Below are 16,279 nucleotides of genomic sequence, written 5' to 3' on the forward strand. Positions count from 1 at the left end.
CCAGTCACCTCCGTACAAATCAAAGTTGAGTTCAGTCCACCCTGGATGTTTCCCCCTATCGCAACGGTTATTACGGATTAAAATCTGTCCTTACCATCATCCGGCTTTGTCGACCTTTGACATCTGCACACCCTGGAGCCCACAGCCCAGGGGCAACAGTGACAGCCAACGTGGACGGGGCCCTACCGCACGCACTGACAGCGCTGGGGTGCCATCGCTCGGCCTGTTTGCAGGTGCGGACGTGTGGCCCAAGGGGGCGTCTCTGGGGAGTGACCCCCGCTCCACACTGGCAGCTCCCAGCCCTCTAATCAGCCTCTGCCTCTCCTGGTTGAGAAACTGGCCCGGTCCCCTCGCTGCTGAGCCTTGGTGTCTCACCTGCACAAGGGCAGGTACGAGGAGAGAGGGAGGGTACAGCGTGGGGACGCCCTCAAGGTCACTCTCGGGCAGGCAGTCGGCCCCCGGCAGCATCTGCTGTGGGGAACTTCACAGTCCCCCCACCATCTGATATGCCCCGAAACCCCCATCAGCTGCCTCCACCTGAGAGCCCAGGACCTCAGCTAGAAGGGCCGAGAAGGCCCCAGTGCATTCCAGAAACCCCTCACTTCCCCGCAAAACCACCCGCAAAAGGGTGCTGCTAATGGAGATGGCTTTTCTCTGTAAAAAGAGTCCTGGATGATACTGGTTAAGACAAAACAAAACAAGAAGATTCTAGGAGAGAACAGCCAACAAATCCACTTTCAAATATCCTGCCAAAAAATAAAGTCCACATCAGTATTTATTAATAGAGATAATTATTTTAAATCATGTGAAAGTAATTCAATATCCTAATCTTCTTAAGTGGATCAAGACAGCTACCACTATGTACCATGGGCTTTTATCTATATTATGGACACAAAAATACTACTTTGTGGTATAAAAATCAGGAATAAAGGTTCAGAGAGACCCGGGGCCGTAAGCCTAATCGTGAGCCCTCGGCAGCCCGTGAACAAAGTGACCCATAATCACACCTCAACACTTACTCTTCTGGGAATAAGAAGAAAACATCCAAATCATGGAGCTCTGAAGAGTCTCTCCCTTCAGCCCTTCCTCAAAATGGATAAAGAGGAACTTGTTCTAAGAAACGCATTCCTTGGGGTAATCGATGATTTATGATCTTGCATCAGCCCCGGTACTAATGATAAAGTATGACATCAGCCTCGCAGAGTCTCAAATGGCATATGACAAAGTCCAGCCCCATGGAAACAGACACCCTGGCTACTGAAAACAATTCATTCAGTAAAATGTTTAAATTAGAGCACTGCCTGCCGCTCGGATAGGAGGAGAGCCACAGCTTCCCGTGGAGCCGCTGGGCACAGCAGGGCCATGTGCCCAGCACTTCCGTGACCCCCAGAGTTTAGGTGGTGATGATTATGAAGGTTAGGGTTGATCAACACAAAGTACAATGAGGCTGACACCGCTGAATAAGGATCAACCTTCCTTTGGAGCTTCCAGCCAGCACGTGCTTGGAGAAGGCGACCACGTGCGTGTTAATGTAATCGGTTATAGACTATTTTTATTTATGTATGTATGTATGTATGTATTTATTTATTTATGGCTGTGTTGGGTCTTCGTTTCTGTGCGAGGGCTTTCTCCAGTTGTGGCGAGCGGGGGCCACTCTTCATCGCGGTGCGCGGGCCTCTCACTGTCGCGGCCTCTCTTGTTGCGGAGCACAGGCTCCAGACGTGCAGGCTCAGTAGTTGTGACTCACGGGCCCAGTTGCTCCGCGGCATGTGGGATCTTCCCAGACCAGGGCTCGAACCCGTGTCCCCTGCATTGGCAGGCAGATTCTCAACCACTGCGCCACCAGGGAAGCCCTAGACTATTTTAACTTGTTTGGAGGAAACAAAAGGTCCATCCCATAGAAATGGGTTTGATCATCCAGGCCCCCAAATGTCCGTCAAACTCTGAAAAACATGCCAGTGAAAATGGGGTGGGATCCGAAACTGAAGAAAATCAACAGCCTCTCAGGACACCTCACTTGGGACCTGGGTGTCCTGTAAACCCAGGAGAAGACAAGGTGAAGGATGACAGGGCCCTGGTGGCTGTTGCTGGCTTCCTCAGAGGTGGGGAGAAGGGAGGACAAACTCACTCACCACTTCCACTACATCAGTGAACGGGGCTTTCAAGGAGCAGCGCGATGCCAGACCCCAGGGCACTTGCCCGGCTGGCTGGCACTGTCCCTTGGTGGCAGGTGGACCTCTCAGCATCCGGACCACTCTTCTGTAGCATCACAAGCCTAGAGGAGAACCTACAGGTGGCTTCCCTGGATGCGGGAGGTGTGCGTTGTCTCCTTGCCAGCAAAGAAACCACTGCGAACTTACAGATGGAAAGTTCCTGCTTAGGGGCCGTAAGGACGGCCGCAGCCTATCTTTGTGTTCAGAATACTGGCATGGCCTCCTCTCTCCTGTCTGATGGCATCTTGCACAACCAGAGAGGATCCGCATCTCATTAGCTAGACTTAAAAATGTACCGTTGGAAAAGTGATTCTGATATTTAAATGCCATAAATGTTGTATTTATTTAAGCCTGAGAGAGTGTGTATATATGCGTGCATATTCTTTAAGAAATCAATGAATAGCTGCAGCCGATCCCACCCGCCGCACTGCGCACCCTAGCGGTCAGTGGGTGAGCTGGGAGCCGCGGAAGTCACCACGGGGAGGCAGGGCGGGGGCAGCATGGCAGCCTCCTTATGGCTCCGTGGAGCCGCCGGCAGCAACCAGCAGTGGCCAGCCTTGCAGCCGTGTGTTCTAGGTCAGTGGCTTCTAAGACTCCAGTTGGATTCACTGGAGTAGGCAACATGGGGAGGCCAATGGCAAAAAAATCTCATGAAACATGGCTATCCACTCAGTATTTATGATGTGTTCCCTGATGCACGCAAAGAGTTTCTAGATGCACGTGAACAGGTAGTGACTTCCCCAGCAGATGTAGCTGAAAAAGCTGACAGAATTATCACAGTGTTGCCCACCAGCATCGATGCGATAGAAGCTTATTCTGGAGCAAATGGAATTCTGAAAAAAGTGAAGAAAGGCTCACTGTTAATAGATTCCAGGACTATTGATCCTATGGTTTTGAAAGAATTGGCCAAAGAAGTTGAGAAAATGGGAGCAGTTTTCATGGATGCCCCTGTTTCTGGTGGTGTGGGAGCTGCTCGGTCTGGGAACCTCATGTTTATGGTGGGAGGAGTCGCAGAAGAATTTGCTGCTGCTGCCCAACAGCTGCTGGGATGCGTGGACTCCAATGTGGCGTGTTGTGGAGCTGCTGGGAGTGGGCAGGCTGCGAAGATCTGCAACAACTCGCTGTTAGCTATTAGTATGACCGGAACTGCTGAAGCTATGAATCTGGGAATCAGGTTAGGGCTTGACCCAAAACTCTGGGCTAAAATCCTAAATACGAGCTCAGGACGATGTTGGTCAAGTGACGCTTATAATCCTGTACCTGGGGTGACGGATGGAGTTCCCTCGGCTGATAACTATCAGGGTGGATTCAGAACAACACTCATGGCTAAGGATCTGAGATTAACACAAGACTCTGCTACCAGCACGAAGAGCTGAATCCTTCTGGGCACTCAGACCCATCAGATCTACAGGATGATGTGTGTGAAGGGCTACTCCAAAAAAGACTTCTCCTCCGTGTTCCAGTTTCTACGAGAGGAGGAGACATTCTGAGTTTGCCCTTTGGCTGTGGACGCTGTTGGAAACCACACTCTATCTTGGAGCCCCTTATAGCTCACTCCACAAGTAAATGGGCTTAATCAAAGGTCACCTGTCTGCTTTTGATTGTCTAGGTCACAGTAAACCCTGGGATTTTTCACCCATTTTTAACTGCTTATTCTTTTTATCTATTTAGCAAGCACATATTATCTGAATTTGTTTTTTTTCTGCAAGCCACTGATGGTCTCTGCTAGCTAGCTGACTGACCTTTTTCAAAAGTTTGATTCTTGAGCATCGTCAGCTAAAACGTTGCCTACTCCAATCAGGATATTATTTACTCCACTTTACAAATAAAACCAAATTTTTTTCCCACAGGATAAAACCTATCCTGGAGGAAAGACAAGAAATCGGTGTGAGAAAAGGAGTTAGTTAGAGAAAGGGGAAGTATAGTGAATTACTCCCTGTGTCCCTCAGAAAGTTTGTCCTGTTAACCCAGTGGTGGTATTCTTGCATTCTGAGGTTACCGGTTCATTTTCCAGGAGTTGATAAGGCAAGAGAACTCCTTGCTGCACGCTATGTAATTTGGACTCTGTTACATTACCTTGGTGTGCCCCTCTTGTAACAACTCCCAATACTCAGCAAACTTATTTTTTATACTTTTGCTTCCTTGTACATGCTTACTACATATTTTTTGACTTCAAAAGAATGACATCTTTAGAACTGTTTCAGAGCCAACGATGATATGTGCTTTACATAATTATTATATTATCCTAAATATAACCATATTATTTTGAATTCAAATAAGTTTCTATGCTGATAAAAAAAAAATCAATGAATAAAGAAAAATTCAGAGAATCCACTTTAGTGGTAGTGCTAAAAAATGCAATGTATTTGGCTTAAACCAACCCTTACCACGAACAGTTTCAACTTGGCGTTGGAGAACCTACAGTGGGCGCCAGCTAAGCAACTAGATTTTTCTTTTTATTCAGATGTGTGAAACAAAGCACCTTTTTCTTTCCAAGATCTCTTGTGACCTCTAGTGGTCTTCCTTAGGAGAATCAAATCCATCATTTCTAAACTATATTCCATTCAAAACTTTAACATGGGTTTTGGAACCATTTAGCTTCTACTCATTGGAAAATGTCATAATTTTACAAGTTATGGATGACTTCGGAATGAAGTGCTTCAAAGCACGTTCAGGGCCAGTTAGAGGCCCCTGCACTTACACCACTGGGATCTGATCCAAAAGTCTACGTTGGCACACCATAGTTCCAGCTGGATTGTGAACCAAATCCATTTGCTGGGTCACTTATCAGGACTCAAGAAGACTAGTGGTGAAATTCCTAACTGCCCTACAACTTCTTTTGAATGCTTTAGGATATTTATCACTTAAGCATCAGAATGTTCATTTACATGAAATTGCTCAGAAGTCAAGCTTAAGTGGATTCCTAATAATCATGAGACTCTCAAACGCTTAATAAAAATAACTGCTTTAAAAGGTGAGAAGTTAGCATTTAAAAAACACCACATCTTACATTTTAAAGTCCTAAATTGATGTAAAGTCCTAAATGTTGACCTAACTTAATTTTTGTTATTAGCAAAAAAGCAGTACTATGTAAAGGAAACTTTAAATTACTTTACAACACTGACTGACAACACACTATCCTTTCCTTAGTGAGTCCTCTCCTATCCCTGTGAGGACTTGAAAAAGGTAGGTTTCCCCCCAGAAAGGCCATTCCAATAGCTTCTAAATCTGAGAACATCTCAAATCCACCACCAATGATTAATCAAGCCCATTACAGATTATAAAGTTGTGTCTAGAAGCAGCTATGCTTTACTTCATATATTATGCAAAATACAGAACAGGAACTTCAGTAATTTGTGTCTAAGTAGAGGGGCACATTACAGCACAATTTTCCACATGGGTAAATCAAAGAAACGGGACTGGGGATTACAGCGTTAATTCGCTGGCTCTGAATGCGTTGCTAGGTAAATCGCAGAAGGATAATTACATCCCCAAACTCTTCACTGGTTTAGTGTCTTAAGAACTGTGTTCTTCACCATTAATTATCGGTGCAAGTAACAACTGATGAAACAGATGTTGAGAAATAAATGCGGGGGAAACAAGAGAAATGAGGCAGCCTAAGTGGACGCCTGGCCACGCCCATCTGACTCTGAAGTGTCCTTTTTTCCTGTATCCTTAAGGAGGGAGATCATCCACATAAGTACATTTTCCAGATACCTGAAGTCCTACACCTGTAGGTATCAAAACTCTAATATGAACGCTGTGGACAGAGGGCCTCTTAAAATGTGTTACACTTCCCCTTCTGCAAGCAAAAGCATCAACTCTCATAATGCCAGTTATCTCTGTATTTCACTACTATATACTAAAAAGTTCTCTTTTTATAAACATCCCTTCCTCATTACAAAGTACCCTCTGTCATCTCTTTGCCACCAGCACTATGTTCCTCTCGTGAATTGCTTCTTGCAGATTTTCTGGACCAGCAGGACCATTCACCCTCAGAGGCTGAATAAGCATGACCTCAGGGAAAGGAATTGTGAGGTTTAGTTCAGGCCAGGACAGCCTGTCCCCATGAAGGTTAGCACTCATAACACTCAAGTGTTCAAGGGTAAGAGGAAGAAAGGAAGGAGGGGGGGTGGGAAGGAGGGAACCGGGAGACCAGCTCATAACCACCAGTTACCACGAATTACTGTTGTATTGGAGACAGTTTTAATAACTGAAACGTCCAGCATAAATGAGGGTGCAAGAAAATGAGACTCTATTGGTTAGGATATAAATTGACATGACTATTTTGGTTGAATAATTTGGTAGTATCTATTTTAAAATTTTAGTGTTTAATACAACCTGACCCAGAATTCCACTTGTAGGTATCTATACTACAGACAAAAATAGCATGAATGCTTAAAAATATATGTACAAGGCTGTTTACCACAGCATTTCTTGTTATAGAAAAAAAGGAGGACAAATTTCCATAAAATAAGGAATACTTAAATGAATTATAGTAGAACCGCACGATGAAATACCACACAGCCATGAAAAAGAACAAAATTAAAGGTGGATGAGCTGCTACCTTAAGTGGAAAATACAATTAACAGAACATATTATCATGACTATAGACATATATGTGTGTGTATATATATATATATAGAGAGAGAGAGAGAGAGAGAGAGAGGGAGAGAGACAGAATACACACACATACTCGCATTTGCATGTATAGTTACATACTCACATAGAAGACTGAAACAATGAGTAATTTTTTCTTTAAAATTTTTTCTGATTTGAAAATATAATTCATTTTATTAAATGAGCCCATGTCCCAAATTAATTAGCAACTGGCAGAAAAAAAATGAGATTTTTAAATGAAATGAAGACAAAATTACAGCAATTGTGAGACTACTTACAAGAGCCTAAGAAGTTAATTTTCAGAAATTTCTCGAAACATAATTTAAAAAACTGCCAAGCGGCCAGAGGTAGAGCACTGGACTGAGTGGCCAAGACTGGCGCAGAGGAGCCAAAGGGATGAGCCTGGGAGAAAGCTGAGGCCCAGATCCTGGAAGGGGCAGAGTTCAGGGCCACAACAACAAGAGGAAAGAAAAGAGAATAAGCAAGTCAGGATGGGCGGGGGCTGGGGGAGGGGCCAGCGTCAGGGCAGGCAGCCATCCTCCCTCTCACCCAAAGTTCACTGGACTTTTCTTTAATAGGTATAGAATTACTCAAGTTATTCTTTTTTTTTAAATAAATTTAATTAATTATTTTTGGCTGCGTTGGGTCTTCGTTGCTTGTGCAAGCTTTCTCTAGTTGCGGTGAGCGGGGGCTACTCTTCGTTGTGGTGCATGGGCTTCTCACTGCGGCAGCTTCTCTTGTTGCGGAGCACAGGCTCTAGGCGCGCAGGGCTCAGTAGTTGTGGCTCGCAGGCTCTAGAGCGCAGGCTCAGTAGTTGTGGCACATGGGCTTAGTTGCTCCATGGCATGTGGGATCTTCCCAGACCAGGGCTCGAACCCGTGTCCCTGCATTGGCAGGCGGATTCTTAACCACTGCGCCACCAGGGAAGTCCTATTCTTATTTTTAAAATGAGTTTTGGTAGTTTGTGTTTGAACACAAATTGTTGAATTTATAGAGTTGTTGCAGTCTTCCTTTATCCTTTCAATGTCTATAGGATCTGTAATGATATCTCCTCTTTCAATACTGATATCAGTGATATATCTTCTCTTTTTTTTTTTCTTGGTCAGTTTGGCTAGTAGTTCATCAATTTTATTCATCTCATCTGTGTCTTTTAAATTACCAAATCCAACGGTCTCTTTTTTGTATTCAAATTATTCGATTTCCCTACGAATTATTTGATTTGCCACTTTAAGAGTCTTTGACTTCTACAATACTCCTCTTCCAATTTCTCTTTACAATCATTAACGGCTCACTTTCATCTTTCAAAATCGTGCTCTAATCCTCTGCTTTTCACTTTAAAATCTCCCCCTCAACTAGACCATCTCCTTTATTCTCATGATCTCCTCATTCATGAGAAGCCCTGTATTTCCAACTGTCTCCTGTCCATCTAGTGCTATCATTTCCACTTTCAGTTAATGAATCCACCATCCCCCCTAAACTTGAAACCCCGAGTCACCATTAACTCATTCTCATCCTTCAACTTCTCTAACCAATTGGCGATCAAACTGCACCTTCCCTCTCAAACATTTCTTTGCATCTATGCACCTGCCTTGATCCATTCCCCAACCTGGACCTCTTTGATTCGTCACTGCCTGAATTCCAGCCGGCATCATTCTTGGCCAGACTGTTCTGTGCTCCTGCCCTGCAAGCCACTGGCCACATGAAAATCAGTTCTTTTTAACATGCAGCCCATACCATGCCTGTCTTCAGTGCTCCCTGCTGGCTGCAAGTTAAAGCCTGTTCATCACAGCTCTGCTCTTCCTCACATCTGCCCACCTGCCTGGTAGCCGACGTTCTGGGTGCTTTCCTGCCTCCATGTCTTTGCCCATTCTGTCCATCTGGCTGAACTCTGACTCATCCTTCCTGACCAGATTCAGAGGCTACCTTCTCTATGAAGCCTCTTTTCTTTTACATTTTTCCCACTGAGGTATAATAATATAGTGTACAGTGCACAGATATTAAGCGTGCAGTTCGATGACCTTTGACAGCTGCGTGCACCCCGAGCAATGCACAGAGCACTGTCTCCCCGCCATATCCCTCCCACCATCACTCTTCCCTCCGCCAGAGGCAACCACTGATCTGACCTCTCCTGTTTTGTACATCATACAAGTGAAATCAACGGTATATGGTCTTTGTTTCTATGTCTGCCTTCTTTCATTCAGCATAAGCTTTCTGAGATTGATCCATGCAATTGTGTGTATACGTAGTTTATTCCATTTCATTGCTGAGTAGTATCCATTGTACAGAGGTACCACAGTCTGTGAACATTTACATGTTGATGGACATTTAGATTTGGGGGGCCTGGGGGGGTTGAAGGTGTCTTCATCCGTCTCTGTCCTTCCCTCCTTCAAGCTACACAGCATCACAGTTTATCATAGATGGGTCTCTCTCCCCCACATAACTCTCTAATAGTATTAATAATAATATTTAATTTCCTTGGGCACCTGCACGTGACTGGCAGTGTGCTAAGTACTTGGTTTTTATCAGCTCATCCCATCGCTACAACAGTCCCATACAGCAGACAATACGCTCACACCCACGGACAGAGAGGAAACTGAGGCCTGCGGAGGCCCAGTTCCTTCTTTAAGTTAACCCATCTGGTGAGTAGTAAAACCAAGATCAGGATCAAGATCTACCCGATGTCATTATTGCAAGTTCTTAACAATTATGCCATAATACTACGTGCCTGGTAAACATTAGGCTCTTGCTTTATAAAAATTTAGATTCGATACTTTCTAAAGAAATCCAGCACTCATCAAATATGGCAATGGTGGGAAGTCCCTGGCGGTCCAGTGGTTAGGACTCCGCGTTTCCACTGCAAGGGGCACGGGTTCAATCCCTGGTCGGGGAACTAAGATCCCCGCGTGCCAGGTGGTGCGGCCCAAAATAAAAACAAACAAACAAAAACAAATATGGCAATGGTTACCCCCCAAAAGATACAGCTTACTCTTCACTGATAAAGGAACCAACCACCCTTGTGAAATGATTTTATAGGCCCTCTTATTTCAAAACAGCCGTTCTATTTTGCTCACACTTTTGTGCATCAGAAACCTGGGAGGACTCAGCTGGGCAGTGCGTGCTTGGGGTCTCTCACGCGGCTGCAGTCAGATGTCAGCGGGGCTGCAGACACTGGGGGTTCTCCTGGGCTGCACGTCTACACGGTGAATGCTGTCAGCGGTAGCCCCTTGGGTCTGCGGGCCCGGCACTGACTCGTGGCCTCTCCGGCACGGTGGTCTCGGGGCAGTCAGACTTCTCCCCCTCGTCTCCTCCACAGCGAGCATCCCAAGAGAACCAGGCAGAAGCCTCCCAACCTCCCACGTCACAGAGCATTCCTTCCACCGTGCTGTATGGGCCACAGCAGCCATAAAACACCCAGACTCAAAAAGAGCGGACACGGACCCCACCTCTTGATGAGAAGAGTGGCCAGGCCACATTATAGGAGAGCGTGCAGGATAGAAGATGGCCTTCTTTGGAAAACAGAATCTGCCACAGCTATCGCCTTGAGATTGCTGACCTACAAGGCACGCCATGTGGGCCGTGGATGGTAAAGACTTTCAGCTTGGAAAACTCCTCTTTGGGGTCAACAGGATCCTCATTCACTGAATGCTGGAAAATAGGTGGGCTTTACCGGGAAAACTAAATGGGCAGATTCATTTCTATGTTTGTTTTATTTGAAAGTTATTTCATTCAGTGTGGAGCTAAGGATTGCGTGTCTTCAGAAACCCTTAAGTAGTAAATGCACAGCTTTGCTGACCACACGGCACCAAATGGGTCTCATCAGATATTCAGTCCTGCAAATTACGTCATCAAGGGGAATTGTAAACATCTCCAAATGAAGTAATGCTTCTGGGTATTATAAAGCAATTTCATTCAAGCTATAATCACTTACCGTAAGAAGTGGCAATTTTTAAACTCTCTGTAAGGTAACCGTCAGGGTAAAGCTTAGGTAACAAAAGGCACGGCTCCACACTTACCTGGCTTTGCGGATGTGTAGCTGAGGGTAGTGGCTGTGCCTGTGACATATGTGCACGGCAAAGTCCTCATCATACGTCAGGCTTGGAATGTTCCCCACTTGGTCGAACACAGTTATGAGAGTCGAACCTAAATCCCAGAGACAAAGAAGTGAGGCCTCGATTTACCAAGGAATAACTTTAGGACTTCAGGACACATGTAGTTTCCATTCTAACGTGTGTTTTAATTGTTACAATCGAATGGGCACGTTATACATTGAGGACCTGGAGACCCATGGTTCTTATGTCCCATCCCCAAAGCCCCATTTTAAGCACAAATTTCCGAGGTTAGCGACTGGGGCCAGGAGGTGGTGGAGGAGGACTTACCGAGGCTCATGTAGGACGGCACGATGAGGAATATGAAGTGCAGGTCTGGCACCGCCTTGAACACGGTCCTGGCGAGGGAAAGGGAGGGGACGGGGTGTCAACAATCCTATTAGCCAGCACCTGGCGAGACGAACGCCTTCACTACAAAAATGAGGCGTTCATAGATCCACCTGGGCGCCCTGCTCCCTGCCTGCAAAGGCAAGAACGTCTTCGAGGCAATTCCTTTTTCTTCTCTGCTTTTCCCTGGATTCCAATGCCCCCTCTTCTATCTGTTCCATGGAGGCAGCGAGAACCAAGGCACCATGTCCCCACGGCGCACCAGGTTTCTGCTGAGATTAACCTTTGCCCTGGCATCTGGATGGTCTGGTGTGACACTGCAAAGTGACTTGAGAGCTGAGGCCACCACCCCCAAATGTCTGTGCAGCCTGGCAGAGACCCGTTGTGGCGGAAGCCCCGCGGATCAGGTTTCTGCAGGCGGTCCTGTTAATAACATGCTTAAGGATGAGATTGAGGAAAACTATTTTTAGAAACATCCAAGCCTGTGACCTTTTCTCTTCCCCTCCTCCCCCCAAATCCATCTTTTTCAAATGACCGCGTGACCTGTTTGCCTCCAACAGTGGTAGTTAAAGGCGTCCATTCAAAGGAAGGATTGTTTTCTTTCAGAAACATCACCACCGTTCAGAGTAAATGCTTGACTAGAGCCAGAAAGTACAAGCAAATTGAACACCTCAAAGAATTTCCTTTAAAAAATTTTTTTTGACTATCCAGATAGTTAAAGACATGATAAAGACATGAACGTGTCTCATCTACAATGCTGCTGCCAGTGTCCTGTGTCACTGTCTGCCACGCCGTGGCCACTCACCGAATAATCTCTTTGCAGCAGCCGACAGAATACTCGTCCACGGCCACAAAGAGGTGCATGAACAACGTGTTCAGAGGCTGCAGAAGAAAAGAGGACACGATTAGAGGCTGAGTCAGAGCAAGGGGAGGGGTGGGAGATAGGGGGAGGGTCTGGGGGCAGCCACGGCACAGAGCTGCCTGGTGTCGGTGGAAGATATTTTATGTCTAAAATAAGGAGACACCCAGGCAGGGTTCGAGCCACTTTCTGTCCTCCTAGCTTGGAATTATTCAAGGAAAGGGGGGTCGTAAATGAGTCCGGCGTGTCGGGCCCTTCCTCCCGCCTCACTACGGCCGGCCGGCCGGCTGAGGGCAGGGGGGCGCCTGCGGGGGAGTGAAGTCGATTCTGAACTCAGTGGTCTTGTCCCCAGGGTGCCTCAGCCCAAGTGAAAGACAATCCCCCTCCCCCGGGGCTCTGGAGTCAGCAGCTGCTGCTCTATTCAAGTGACACCAGGGAAAGCGCCTCTCATGAATTTGGAGGATGGAAGGCAGATGCCCCACTAGGAATCCAACGGCTTGTTTTGTTCAACATTCCCAGAGTCAGAAGCAAATACTACGCTCGGGACCCAGAAAACCTGGGAGCGGAAAACAAAGTAGCAAGATTCTAATATGGCTTTCGGGTCATGTCTTTAGGGGTTTTAAAGAACGCTGCCCCGTAACTTTTTTTTTTAAATTTTATCCAAGTATAGTTGATTTACGACACTGTATTAATTTCTTCCGTACAGCAACGTGACTCAGTTGTACTGAAGACTTTCTAAGTGGCTGGTCATGAGGAGTTGCTCTACACATCCCCACGTCCCTCTGTTCAACTCAGTACCCCTGTGTTTACAGACAAATCCTCAAATTCTAGAGACGATGCAAATGGGCGGGGGCTGAGCAGTGAGGTGAGGGCAGTGCTTGCACCTCGATCTGGACAACAGGAGCACTTCCGTGTCTCGTTTCCCGAGCAATTTCGTAGACGGCCTTGGGTGACCACCTGCACATCCGTGTGCCTTGGTCTCCCCTCCTGTTGGGTGGCACGTGCCCTAGGAACACTCAGAAGGTGTTTATCGGGCATAAAATGGCGAGAGAAGAATCATGAGTTTAGTTCATGAGCTTGAAAGCTCCCCAAAGGCAAGCAACCCGAACTCCAGAGTCCAGATAACAACAGCGACAGTGACAGGTCAATGTCGCAATGTGAGCACGTCCCATGCATGGGCTCACTTAACCCCATGGCATCTGCTTTACATTCTGATCAGGACTCGCCTTGCTAGTGCATGGTTTATTACTTGGCTGATTTATCCCCCAAATTCTCTCTTCCATCAAAAATATTACAGTTCAATATTTATTCCTTAGCTTTAAGATAGAAATCATTATTTTAGTTGCAGATACCCCTGGGGTAGGTAATCCATTAAGCCATAAGCCTCTATACCCATGCTGTCCAATAGGAAAATAATTCAAGCCACAAATGCTGGGAACATATGTAATTTTCAAGTTTCTAGTAGATATATTTTTAAAAAGAAGTAAAGATAAACAGGTGAAATTAATGTTAGTATATTTTATTTAACCTAATGTATTCACATTATTATCCTTTTAAGAAGTAGTAAATATAAAAATTCTCAACAAGGTATTTTATACTCTTTTTTTCCTACGGAGTGTTTGATGTCCAGTGCATATTTTATACTCAGAGCTCATCTCAGTTCAAACTAGCCACATTTCAGGTGCCCGAATAGCTACATACGGCTGATGTACCCTACAGGACGGCCCAGCTCTACACTATTGAAGGAAGTAGTTTAAAAAGAAACAATTTTAAAAGAACAAGAAAAGGAACAAAAGAGGAAAGAATTTAGGAAGAATGGTGTTAATTTATAATTTTCAAAAAGGTAAAATCAGGACCCTAATGCAAATACAAAACGCATGTATCAGAGATTGATTCAACCCATCAATTCATGAGGCGGCCAGTGAGATGATAAAAAACAATTCATTGCACTTGAGAAGCTGGCTTCAGGCAGTTTTAATGAGGAAATGTTAGAAGATTGCCCAGCTAGATACAAAAGAGTTCAGGTCCCACTGGGCCAGAAACTGTAACCTTTGAGGTTATCTCTTCCACCACACTGAAGTTATTTACATCTCAAATGGACAAAAATCTACCAGTTAATCACTGTTCCTACGGAACTGTAAAATAGCTTAGTCAATAGAAAATCAATCAAAAGTACAAGCACAATGGAAAGAATCTTTTTGGCCTATTTCCAAGCTTGAGATAATTTTTCTGACAGTGGTGACTGTGAGCGCAGGGGACCAGGGGGAGGCAGCCTCTAGCTGAACAGATGCTGGTAACTAAGTGCTGGACTGTGCGTGTTTGCATGTGTGCGTGCGCAAGTCCACTCGTTCACACAATTGCCATTCCCCAGGGCTCCAAGGCGCGCTCTTGAACTCCACTGACAGGGCAAGTGTGCTGCCCGCAGATGCAGCCTCTGGCTCTCTGCAGCAACTGGGGCCGGATGCTGGCCTGGCTCTGGCAGCCGAGGGACAGCTCAGGCTACCAAAGCCCAACTCCCTGAGACCCGATGACCTGGCTTCTGTGGGTCGACAGGGTGTCCTGTGTCCGCAGCTGGGAGACATCAAATAAGCCAGAGCCCATGAGGGCACTTTGAAAATTACAGAGCGTGACTTGAATCTGAGGCTCTGTTGTCATTATTTCAGGGGCAGATGTGTAAATGGCAGGTCCCTCCCAGCAGGTCAAAGACTTGGGAGCACAGCGTGGAGGCCTGGGAAGCGCAGTCCTGATGCTCCGCTAATTCCTTGCCAGTGCCCCACCCCCAGTCCTCCTCTGAGGCTTCCTGCTCTCAGACTCCCCTTCCCTCTCCACCAGATAAGTTCATTTCTGTCTGTCATGATGTCACACGCTTTCTGTTGTGACTTTTGAACTGCTCAGTCTAAAAACTGAGAAGAACTATAAGCAAACACAGGACTTCCCTTCCAAATTCAAGCTGTTCCCATAAGCAACGTGCACGGTTACTCACTGTGCATGGGATTTCACTGTCCAGCTCCCGGAACACGGACACCCAGTCGTCCTGCGGGGCGACATTCCAATTGGGATAGTCCAGGAAGGTGGCCTGGGCCATGATCTCCTCCTGGTCATTGTGGAGGGTGATGGCAAGGTTTGCCTTCTCCCTGTGGAAACGATTCCAATTGCACACATGAAGAAGGTACCAAAAGTGAGATGAAGAGGTGTCGTTTTCTCCCACCTTTGGCTACTGGAGCTCGGCAACCACTGCACGAGGTATGATAGCCTTTGGAAGAGGTGGGAGCAATGTGGCAGCAACTCTGGAAGTGCGTCTTTCAGGACATCTGGTGCTACCAACCACATCTTTACAGAAAATTACACTTCATTAGAAAGGTGTCACATCTATGATATAACGTGTCCAATACCCCTCCCTTGGAGACAGGCTGGGGAGAACGTTGACTGTAGTCTTTCCCATCCTCTCCATGTTGCCAGCTCCACTGTGTTGCCCTGAACACGTACATTTAGGATGGCCAACTGGCCCACGTTATGTGTCCCTCACACACATGCACTTCCAGTACTTAATTATTTTCTTTAAGCCAGTTCACTTTTGGCTGAAATAAGTCTATTTCAATCAAAAAATTTTACATCACTATCATAAATGGAAAACCATGATACCTTCCTAGAAACAGAAGGTAACTATAAAAATGAAGAGATGACACTTGAAACAAAAATGGCTCTGCATGGTTTGAGTCAAATCACCTGGGTACCACCGGAGCTGTGGGCACCTTTGGGAAACACTGTGCAGGACACCAATCTCAGCACCTCCAGCCGCCGTCCCCTCTCACAGGAGGTCATAGTCCTCAGCCACTGGGGACTCCACCAGGGCTGCCCTGGCCCAGGCACTGCAGCTGGCTGCCCTCTGGTACCGAGAACAGGGGATCCACACCGGGCGCTCATTAGCGGGAGGAGGTAGCCCCCCAGCTCCTCCCGTCTGATTCACTGAAGCCCTTACCCCTCATTCCACTCCCGCAGGGCTCCCTCCAGCTCCTGGTCCTCTGGGCTCCCCTGCTCCGGGCTCCCAGAGCCACGACCTACGGCTTCACGCTGAGAGTCCTCACTCTAACCCAGATGAGAAAAGGCCCAGGGCACAGGACCACGGAGCATCAGCAAGGATAGTGATAGAGGTG

At 46.4% G+C, this 16,279-nt stretch overlaps 1 protein-coding gene and 1 pseudogene across 7 annotated transcripts in view; one reads left to right on the forward strand and one right to left on the reverse strand.

Annotated features, from left to right (window-relative positions):
* Positions 1-16,279, reverse strand: part of CFAP61 (cilia and flagella associated protein 61) — a 256,494-nt gene that overhangs the window by 230,663 nt on the left and 9,552 nt on the right. For all 7 annotated transcript variants that reach the window (XM_059898316.1, XM_059898315.1, XM_059898314.1 and 4 more), the window contains exons 3-6: positions 15,109-15,259; positions 12,072-12,148; positions 11,210-11,277; positions 10,847-10,973 (exon numbers count right to left, since the gene is read on the reverse strand). In XM_059898316.1, coding sequence (XP_059754299.1) covers positions 10,847-10,973; positions 11,210-11,277; positions 12,072-12,148; positions 15,109-15,259 — 423 coding nt within the window. The remainder of the gene's footprint in view (positions 1-10,846; positions 10,974-11,209; positions 11,278-12,071; positions 12,149-15,108; positions 15,260-16,279) is intronic.
* LOC132349377 (3-hydroxyisobutyrate dehydrogenase, mitochondrial-like) lies at positions 2,728-3,703 on the forward strand (annotated as a pseudogene).

This window comes from Balaenoptera ricei, chromosome 15, assembly GCF_028023285.1.
Source record: "Balaenoptera ricei isolate mBalRic1 chromosome 15, mBalRic1.hap2, whole genome shotgun sequence".
In the NCBI taxonomy this organism is placed as follows: domain Eukaryota; kingdom Metazoa; phylum Chordata; class Mammalia; order Artiodactyla; family Balaenopteridae; genus Balaenoptera; species Balaenoptera ricei.